The 9,043-nt window shown below is 59.5% G+C and overlaps 1 protein-coding gene and 1 pseudogene across 3 annotated transcripts; one reads left to right on the top strand and one right to left on the bottom strand.

The window, feature by feature from the left end:
* Positions 1-6: 6 nt before the first annotated feature.
* Positions 7-1,692, top strand: Sap25 (Sin3A-associated protein, 25kDa). Of its 3 annotated transcripts, none has more exons than XM_005413719.2 (6): positions 7-324; positions 555-655; positions 740-834; positions 932-1,082; positions 1,190-1,287; positions 1,368-1,692. In XM_005413719.2, the coding sequence occupies exons 1-6, from the start codon at positions 200-202 to the stop codon at positions 1,605-1,607; spliced, it is 810 nt and encodes a 269-aa protein (XP_005413776.1). In that variant the 5' UTR covers positions 7-199; the 3' UTR covers positions 1,608-1,692. The 3 variants fall into 3 exon arrangements, with proteins under 3 accessions (XP_005413776.1, XP_005413777.1, XP_005413778.1); XM_005413720.2 differs by having other exon boundaries at positions 740-828; XM_005413721.2 differs by having other exon boundaries at positions 1,411-1,569.
* Positions 1,693-2,857: 1,165 nt separating this feature from the next.
* Positions 2,858-4,574, bottom strand: LOC106147515 (annotated as a pseudogene).
* Positions 4,575-9,043: the final 4,469 nt, after the last annotated feature.

Raw genomic sequence — 9,043 nt, forward strand, 5'->3', positions numbered from 1 at the left:
GGCGGGAGCGAGCGCGCCACGTGGCGGGGAGACGCGCCGGGCACGGCGACGCTGCAAGGCGTCGGGGCGGCGCAGGTCCGAGCGCCTGGTAGGGTAGGTTTCAGAGGGAGCGGAGTGGCGTGGGGCCGGTGGCTGGGTTGGTGGTGGAGGCAGGGCACCGCAGCGTGGCCCAGAGCCTCCCTCAGCAGGCGGGCGCAGCATGTTACCCTGGCCGCCCGGCGCGGGCACGGAGGCAGCGCAGGAGCAGCGAAGCAGTGACCAGGCAGAGGCCTGCAGCTCCAGCGAGGAAGGCGGGAGGGAACCCGGAAACCCCGCACAGGACAGGTGAGGGCTTGGCCGGGCCACTCGGGGACATCGGACTGGGGGCCCCTGAGGGCTTTGTCCAGCTCTTTTTCTAAGATTAGGAAAATCTGCATGGTCCTGACCCTGCTGGAGAATGGAGATTTCATTGTCCCTGGGACCAGGCACCCTGACCCTGCCACTAAGCTCAAAGGAGTATTTGGAAGGGGACAGCAAGTGGGGTCCCCTGAGTGGAGGTGTCATTTCCTTGCCAGGCTGCAGCCCGTGCCCCTCGGGCCTTCTGAGCCCCGGAGGCAACAGCTGCTACCCTGCTACCCCGCTGGCCTGACTCCTGAGCCTTCCCCAGGAACCCCAGGTAGGCCGAGCCTTGCTGCCTTTACCCCCAAGACCCCTCCGTGCCTCTGATCCTGTCCTAATCTGTTTGACCTCCCACCCCCAGTCCCGCTTTCTCCCCAGGTGCCTTCCTCAGGGATGCCTCTGTTCTCACCCTGGGACCCCAACTACGGTGCTAAAGTGAGACCTCAGCAGGTGTGGGTGAGCTGCAAGGACCTCTGGCTCTGGCTCTGGCTCAGGGTGGTAGGGATGTCTCAGGAAGGCACTGAGACTCGATGACCCCTTTTGCCCCCCACAGACACCCGGCTGCGGGTCAGGTGTGTCCTTCTCAGGCCGGACACTGTGTCATCCCTCCTTCTGGCCCATGTACGAGACCTGGGGCAGGGGCCACAGGTACCAGGCCCCCATCCTAGGGCATCACAACGGACAGCAGGCACCCAGGGATGCAGGTACCTCGCATGGGGCCCTCTGTGCAGGAGTGTGGTGTACACACATCCCTGGGGCACAGGTGGAGTCCCCAAGCTGTCACCCTCACAGGTCCCTCCTCTCCTCATAGAGTTCCCAGTGATGTGTCCTGAAGATGTCTTTTTCTTGGACCCTCTGCTCCCCGCTGGGCAGCGAGTTCCCCTGTACCTGTCTGAGGTCCCTCAGCAGGTAAGAGTGACTACCTTGTGGTACCCGCCCCCAGCCTGTTGTGGGGCACCAGGGAGGAAACACTTCTCCTCTGTCCTCAGGCGATGAAGCTGCAGCTCCCACCTCCCATCATGTCCCCCTCAGTTCACCCCTCCCAGCCCAGGGGCTACTGTACGACCCAGCTCAGTGGGCGAGAGCTGATCGCCATCACCGGCCTGCTGCAGATGAGCCAGGGAGAGCCCAGACCCGGCTCCTCAGCAGCTCCTCCAGGTCCTGCTGACCCCATGGAGCCCATCTCTGACCACCAGAGCTCTTCGGGAAGCACTGATCCATCTACCTAGGACCTCAGACACCCACTGTGCATAGCACCCCTGGGGTAGAGTGGCCCCCCTTTCTGTTGATAATAAAACCTATTTTGCAAAAAGATTCCCAGTGGCACCTGACAGAGTGTGGCAGGGGAGGGAGGGGAGGGGTCTCTTCCTCTCCCACTGCATAGGTTGCCTTCCCGAAATTCTTGGCATTCACTGGTCACCCCCTACTGTGAGGCAGAGACTCCACTGACCTAAGAAGGCTACAAAGCAGGTTATCTTTAACTCATGGGCAGTAGTCCACAATCCGGGGCTGAGCTTTAAGAAGCCAGGCTGGGAGAAGGGACGATTGTGTGGGCACTGAGAGGAGCAGATTAAAGAGAGGGCACGTCACTTGCAGGGTACACTAGTGGTGAAATTCCCCAGTGCTCTCACACCTCTTTTGGAGGCTCAGGATTTAGCCCCGGGGCTGGGCGGGGCTGGCTGCCAAGTTCTTTGGCTCAGAGGAGATGCACAAAGTCCCTGCAGGTATGTGTGGGGCCCAGCCAAGCCAAGTGGGAGTCTGAATCTGTGGCTTTGAGAGCAGCTGAGATTGACTGTAGGAACACTTCAGGGAAGCAGGATCAGGACTAAAGCTGAGAAAGCCTGTTGAACTTTTGAGGGGGACAGGAAGTAGGACAGGCTGTAGAATTTCTCCCTGAAAAGAATCCAACTTCTTAGCTGGGGTTGGTAGTGCATGCCTGTAATGTCAGCATTCTGGGTGGCTGAGGCAAGAGGATCTCAAATTCAAGCCCAGCCTGGGCAACTTAGTGACTTAGACCATGTCTCCTTGTTTTTTTTTTTTTCCAGTACTGGGAATCAAACTCTCGACCTTGTGCTTGCCAGGCAGGTGCTGTGCTGCTGAGCTAAATCCCCAGCCCTAGACCATGTCTCAAAATAAAAAGGGTTTGGTGCAAGGTTCCTGGGTTCAATCCCTAGTACTAAAAAATAACTAAATCCAACTTGTACGAGCACCTCCTCTGGAAGATTTCTTGGACCACAGCTGGAAAGGAAGAGCAGGTCCAGTGCAGCACAATGCCTTCGCCTGTAGGCTAGCGCATCTGAGCCATGGAGCTCCTCAGCCACGGTAGGAGGGATTAGAAGGCACCGGGAGGGGTAACATTAGTAACTTTGCCCTGGTTCTCCACTCCTCCTGCCCTGCGCAGTGTCCCAGTCTCCAGTGGCAGGCACCTCTAGAAGGGTCTAGAACATGATGTGGGTGTAACTATGTGGGAGTTGGGTCCCTGGTGCTTTGTCTTTGGCCTTCAGAGGAGAGGCATCTAGGCTGAGGTTGCTGTCCGGGGCTGTGGCCTGGCAGTGCCCATTTACTCTGCGCAGAGAACTGGATGCATGTGTAGTCTCCGGCTGGCTCAGCCCCCACAGTCCCTAGCAGTCCCCTGCGAGCCCAGGTCCAGCTTCCTGGCTTCGGGCTCGCTGGGAATGTGCTGGTGAAAATCTCATCATGGGCATGTATTCAGCACCCCGCCTCCTGGTGCAGCTGTTGGGAGCTGCGCCGTCTGGAGGAAGGCCTGGGGGCGTCATACTACATAGTCACCTGCCCCGCTGCCCCCCATGTGTACATAGTCACTCCTGGCGCCCAGGGGGATGCAGTCTCCACTCTGATCCAAACCTCTGGGGTATAAAGCAGCTACCCCCAGCCTTGCCAAGGTCTTGCGGGTTGCTCCATGCTCTTCCCTGCGTCTTCTGGTTGGGCTGTGGAGGCCTGGGTGTCAGACGACTTGGGGACAGGGGATCTAGAGGCGTTCATCACAGGATCCTGGAGCAGTGTCTCAACCAGGACACAGGCACCGCTGCTCCCGCCTGAGTCTCCTCTTGGCGGCCAGGATGGTCTAGTGGCCACGACGGTGTCGGGTGCCTGCAGCCACAGCTCCTCGGGCCAAGCGGCCGAGCTCCAGGAAGGGGTCCACGTGGCCGCAGCGGCGCGCGCTGAGCAAGAACAGGTGCAGGGCAGGCGGCAGCGACAGCCGCCGTTCTCGGGGTCCCGCAGGGAGGCTCAGCAGCCCTGACCCCAGCACCTCTGACCCCAGGCACAGATGGTAGCCATCGCTGCCCAGACCTCTGGTCCGCCCCAGGCCCTTGGGCCGCCGCGTCATGGGCCACACGTGGGAGGCTCCAGGGCTCAAGCTCCTCGTGGGCACTTGGACCTGGAGACAACGGGTTGGGCCACCGGGGGCTCCAGGGCCGGAGGCTGCAGCCACAGTCCTGGGAACTGCACACGTGCAAACGCTTAAAGTGTGAAAGACCAGGGATCTGGGAGAGGGACCTGTCCTCGACTCCTCCCCCCCGCGCGCTCCCCGCGGCTCCCGGCGACGAGGCGCGCACCCCGGGCAGGGCGCTGTACCGCACCGCTGCTCGGCCTGGCTGGCGGCCGCCACGCCCAGGTTGCCGTCGTGCGTAAGGAGGACGATCGGTGGCGCTGGCGTGCGTCCGCGTGCTTGCAGACGGTGCGCGCGCCCGCCAGGCTCACGCTGCGCCGGGGCCGCGTGGAGCGGCGCTGACAGCGAGGAGCTTCTCTCTCGTAGCGGTCAGCAAGCCGCAGTGCCGGGACTTCAGATTCCGCAGGTGGCCGTGGAGACTCACATCGGTCGGGCAGGGACAGAGCAGCGGCAGGCCGACGGGCCCTTTGCCCGACACGGACTTGGGGGTGGCCGTGGGGTCGCCACCTTCAGGCTTCACGTCGGGTGGCAGAGAGGCGGATTAGGCAGGGTCTCCTGCGGGCCGCGGGGAAAGGCCAGCAGAGACGGCCTTTGAGGTGGCAGGCCACGGAGGGGCGCCGTGACCTGCAGGCGGTGACCTGTCTAGGTGGCCGGGTCTCCGCCCTCCTCTCGACTTGAAGTTTGGGGCAAGGGGTCTACGCAAAGTATGTGTCCTGTGACTCCAGGGCTCCTAGCACCTAGCTCCTAGCACTGCTAGGCTGACCGGCCGGGTCCCCTCCCGCATCGCTCCTCCAGTCAGGCGGCAGTCCCTATCCCCGCGAACCCCGGGCGCCAGAGTTTTAGTCCCATCTAGGCATCCCGGAACCGAGCCTCCCCAGGATCAGTGGGCCGCCGCGGGGGCGGAACAGGGCCGCCTTCGGGGCAGGTGGTGCGAGTGCAAGGCCAGTTACCACAACCGAGTCCGCGGAGGTAGCACCGGCGATTGGAGGGTGACCAACCGGGCCACCCTTATAGCAGACACTCCGGCTACCGCCACCTCAGGCTTCTAGGCCTCGGTCGCCTGTGCACCACCATCCCGCCCAGGAGCGCGTGTGTGGCTTCTTTCAGCTCGTCTCCCGGGAGCCGTGGCTGCTGAGCACTGGGCTCGTTTTGAGCGTCAGTTCAGTTTCTCCATGGCTCGGAGTGTGGGAGCTGCCTCGGGAGCGGAAAGCGGGCTTGGTCCCTGCGCGCGGACCCTGCCCACCAACATCCCAGTCGAGTGGCCACTGAAGGTCCCGTGGAGGACGACTTGGCCACCGCACAGGGACACCTCCTTCACGCCGCCCTCCCCACACCGCCACTGCCCCACTGCATCCTGGACCCGCCAAAGGCGCGGATCAGGGACTTCCTTGGTGCAGGACTCTTCCGGCCCTTGCACCCAGAGAGGTTTGGGTGTGGCTGGGGAATTGACATTTTTGCACCTCGCTTCGGATCCCAGGACTGCGGCTCGGCTGTGTGTGCGTGGTGGGGGTGGAGCTGACCAGTGCTAGCTCCCGGACACGCCCCAGTTGACGCGCAGGGGGGTCTTAGAGGACCTCAGCAGACCTTGTGATCGCAACCCCACCGCAAGCAAGATTCCCGCGGGGAAGCTGAGGTTCTGGAGAAGAGGCGGAGCTGTGGCCTCGGTTAAAGAGCGCGTTGGGGCGGGGCTTCCTCCCAAGGGCAATAGCTCTAACGGCAAGACGCGAGAAGCCTGGTTCCTTTTCTCCCACTAGTCCAAGGGCCGCCTGAGCAGCGAGGCAGGACTTCCTGAGGAAGAGCCCGGCTTGTGACCTGGAATCCCAGCGAAGCCAGCGTTCTGTGTGAGGAGCTAGAATCCTCGGGCAGACTTCCTTCCTTCCTTCCTTCCTTCCGTCCGTCCGTCCGTCCTTCCTTCCTTCCTTCCTTCCTTCCTTCCTTCCTTCCTTCGTGGTTAGTGTCGTACTGGGGATTGAATCCAGGGTCTTTGCACCGAGCTACATTCCAGCCCTTTTAAATTTTGAGACAGGGTCTCATTAAATCGCTAAGTAGTCCATGCTTGAACTTGAGATCCTCCTGTCTCAGCCTCCCCGAGTGCTGGGATTATAGATGTTACCACACTCAGCTCTTGAACATCTTTTTTTTTTTTCTTGAACATCTTTTCAAGGGACATGTGAAGAACCAGATTTAGGGCATCAGCTAGCATCACAGAGATGGGTGTCTGGCCTGGTTCCCAGGGCTTGCTCCGGGTGCCTTTGGACAGAGAAGCACCCCCCAGAAGCTCAGGGCGTGCAGGGACAGCTGCCCAGAGGTGGGTGTTGGCCAAGGAGAAGCAGGTTTGTCATGGATCCTGAAACAGCCACCAAAACAGGACTACGTTCAAGGCCATAACCCCCCAGCGTGGCCAAAGGGCCTGATGTGGACACCACATGCATGGTGACAAGGTCACAAAAGATGTCTGCGTTTCCTTCCCTTCCTAGATATGTGCTCCCCACTCCTGGCCTGAAGCTTTATTTCCCAGGCTTGGTTTGCAGCAGCTCGAGGTTCTCCTCATTGCTTCTCCTTCTTGCCTCCCTCAACCAGGTCATCTCGCAACACGTATTCTTGGGGAATCGCAGCTGCTGTCTCGGACAGCGCCACAACACCCCGTGTCGTTGAGCATGGGGTGCTAGGTGCAGATGAAAGCAGGAAGCAGCGGCAGTCCGTGTGCCTGGGGTGTGGACAAGCCGCAGTGGGGGTGGGGACGATGGTAGTGGTGGTAATAATCAGCGCCAGGTGATTTGGCCTGCTGGGTGCCAGGAGAAGCTTGGAGTCAAACTGGCTTACATAGGTTGCCATAGCAACAGGAGTGCCCTTGGCCTTACCCAGACAAGATTTATTATCGTCTGTAGCCCTGGCAACTGGAGTGCTCCCCAGGGACGGGAAGTGCAGAACCTTAGCCCTGTGAGGAGGGCCCCTCCCACCCTGAGGCGCCACATTTGCAAACCGCCTCCAGCCTTGTCAGATGTGGGGCACTGCCCTCCACATCCCTTTGGAAGAATCTTGGGATCAGAGGACGATTCCACGGGGAGACTGTGCTGTGCATTGTGGGGCCTTGCTTCTCTGTGGAGACCTAAGGGCAGAGCCAGAGATGTAGCCCTGTGCTCTCTGTTCTCCAGAGCAAGGCCACAGCGCTGGCCAGGGGCACGTGTCAAGGGGAAGGACTTGGCCAGATGCGAGGTGAGCGGGGTGAGTCACTCGCTCCAGCCTTGTGGTGCGTGCCTGCAAGTGTGTGCGCCCAGTCAGGCTGCAGGGACACAGCCTCAGCAGTTGGACATTTCCTACCAGGCTGCAGACTTTTCCACCCTTCGCCACTGGCCTGGAGAGCAGGCTGGATGGAGGGTGCTGGGTCTACCCATGCCGAGAAGGGCAGTTGCAGGCCTGGTCTCAGCCCTGGTTCACTGAACTCTTGGTTTTTCTGCTGTGGGCTGAGAGTAAGCCCAGCGCAAGTTCTCTGGCTGGAGTCCACAGCGGATGGAAGGACGGGAGGGGAGGCATATCGTGAGCTCCAGCAGCCAGTAAGAGATCCCCAGGAGACAGCGTGGGTGTGACTGAAACACAGGACCAGTGGCCTTTCAGCTCTCGGTCCTTTAAACCTTAGGCAGGGAGTTAGGAAAAGGGGAAGAGAACTGGGGAAAAAATAAAGAGCATCTGCTTTTTTTTTCTGGTACTGGTACCGGTACCGGGAATCGAATTTAGGGCCTTGCGCTTGTCAGGCAGGTGCTGTGCTGCTGAGCTGTATCACTGGCCCTCTGGGCAAAAATAAACCTCAGACTTTGGCTTCCCTCCCTGCCTGGCTCTGAACAGAAAGAATGGGAAACAGAACTCAGGAGGACATTTGGACATGGTGGTGCACGTCTGTGATCCCAGGACTTGGGAGGCTGAGACAGGATGATCGCCACAAGTTTAAGGGCAGCCTGGGCTACATAGAGAGACCCTGTCACCAAAAAAAAAAGAGTGATAACAGGGGTCTGAGACCCCACAGGGAGAGGGAAGGTGGGGAAAAGCTGGGCAAGTGAGAGCCAGACAAGGTCTTTCCAGAAAACTCTGCAATACAAATCAGCGGGTGGACCTAATCCCCATTTCTCTGCTGCTCTGTGGAAGACCCAGAGAAATCCCAAGAATGAGCAGCTGAAGGCCTGGAGCTCCTGAGCCATGCTGAGGCGAGGGATCTCTCCCAGCCCTGGGCTACACGGCAGGTATTTCCCCAGCTCCTGAACTGTCGCCACACAAATAGCCCAGACACCGACCGGGCTGTTGACACAGCAGCCTGTGGTGACAATGTCCGGGGGGGCGGGTTTACCAGAGGTCCATTTCCACGGCACCTGGCTCCTCTGCCCAACCCTGGTGGGAATCACCCCCCTCCGTATCTCCTGAACCCCAACTCTTGCAGGGGTCCCTGTCCTGATCCACACCTTCCCACTGCTAATATGGACCCGAGTTCCGGCCAGGACTGGCTGTCTGGCAGTGAGCAGGTCGCCTGGTCGCCTGGTCTTCAGCCCGGGCAGGCTGGATGGGTGGTGCCTGGCTAACGTTCAGCCCTGTTCACTGACTCTTGGCCCCCAGCCCCTAAAGCAACACAAGAGCCACTTTTTCTTTCAAATGCAGTTCTTTTCCAACATTGCCTGCAAACGAGCTTTGGTGCAGAGATTTGGGAGCTTGGGAGCAGGGGAGGCACATGGGAAAAAAAAAAAAAAAGAAATGGAAAAGAAAAACAAAATCCCCAGTCAATTGCACAAAGCCTTTCCCTGGAAAAGCCCAGGTTCTGGGGTGGTCAGGACACATGGCTGCCTCCCCCGTCCCTGGGCTCTGGCTTTGATGGTCCAGGCACAGATGGGGTTCATCCCCTTCCCATTAAAGGGCAAGGGAGCAGGGCTGGGGTAGGCATGTATATATGTATGTATGTGCATATATATATTTCTATAATAGGCTATATTAGAAAATTCTCTCTATGTATAAATATAAAACACTGGTATCCAAACATGACACTGACAGGTAACTAAAGTGCTTGACAGGAGTCAGGCATGTGTATGTATGCAGGTAAAACTATGCATCCTGAGTGCCAGGATGGGCGTGCTGGAGAAGCAGAACAACGGAGGTGGAGAAAAGCAGGTGCCACCCAGGGGGGAGCAGAGGCCTTCTGGCCTCAGGGCTCGCGGGTTACGGTCCCAGTCCACACTCCTCTTCGCCCGCTTTCCCCGCTGTGCCTCTGGGAGA

The sequence above is a fragment of the Chinchilla lanigera genome, unplaced genomic scaffold (genome assembly GCF_000276665.1).
Source record: "Chinchilla lanigera isolate Chin_1 unplaced genomic scaffold, ChiLan1.0 scaffold00172, whole genome shotgun sequence".
Lineage (NCBI taxonomy): Eukaryota > Metazoa > Chordata > Mammalia > Rodentia > Chinchillidae > Chinchilla > Chinchilla lanigera.

Coding starts and splice junctions, on each gene's coding strand:
- Sap25 (XM_005413719.2), top strand. CDS start 200: ATGTTACCCTGGCCGCCCGGCGCGGGCACGGAGGCAGCGCAGGAGCAG. Junction 1,083..1,189: donor GCAGGCACCCAGGGATGCAG/GTACCTCGCATG, acceptor CTCTCCTCATAG/AGTTCCCAGTGATGTGTCCT. Junction 1,288..1,367: donor TGTCTGAGGTCCCTCAGCAG/GTAAGAGTGACT, acceptor CTCTGTCCTCAG/GCGATGAAGCTGCAGCTCCC.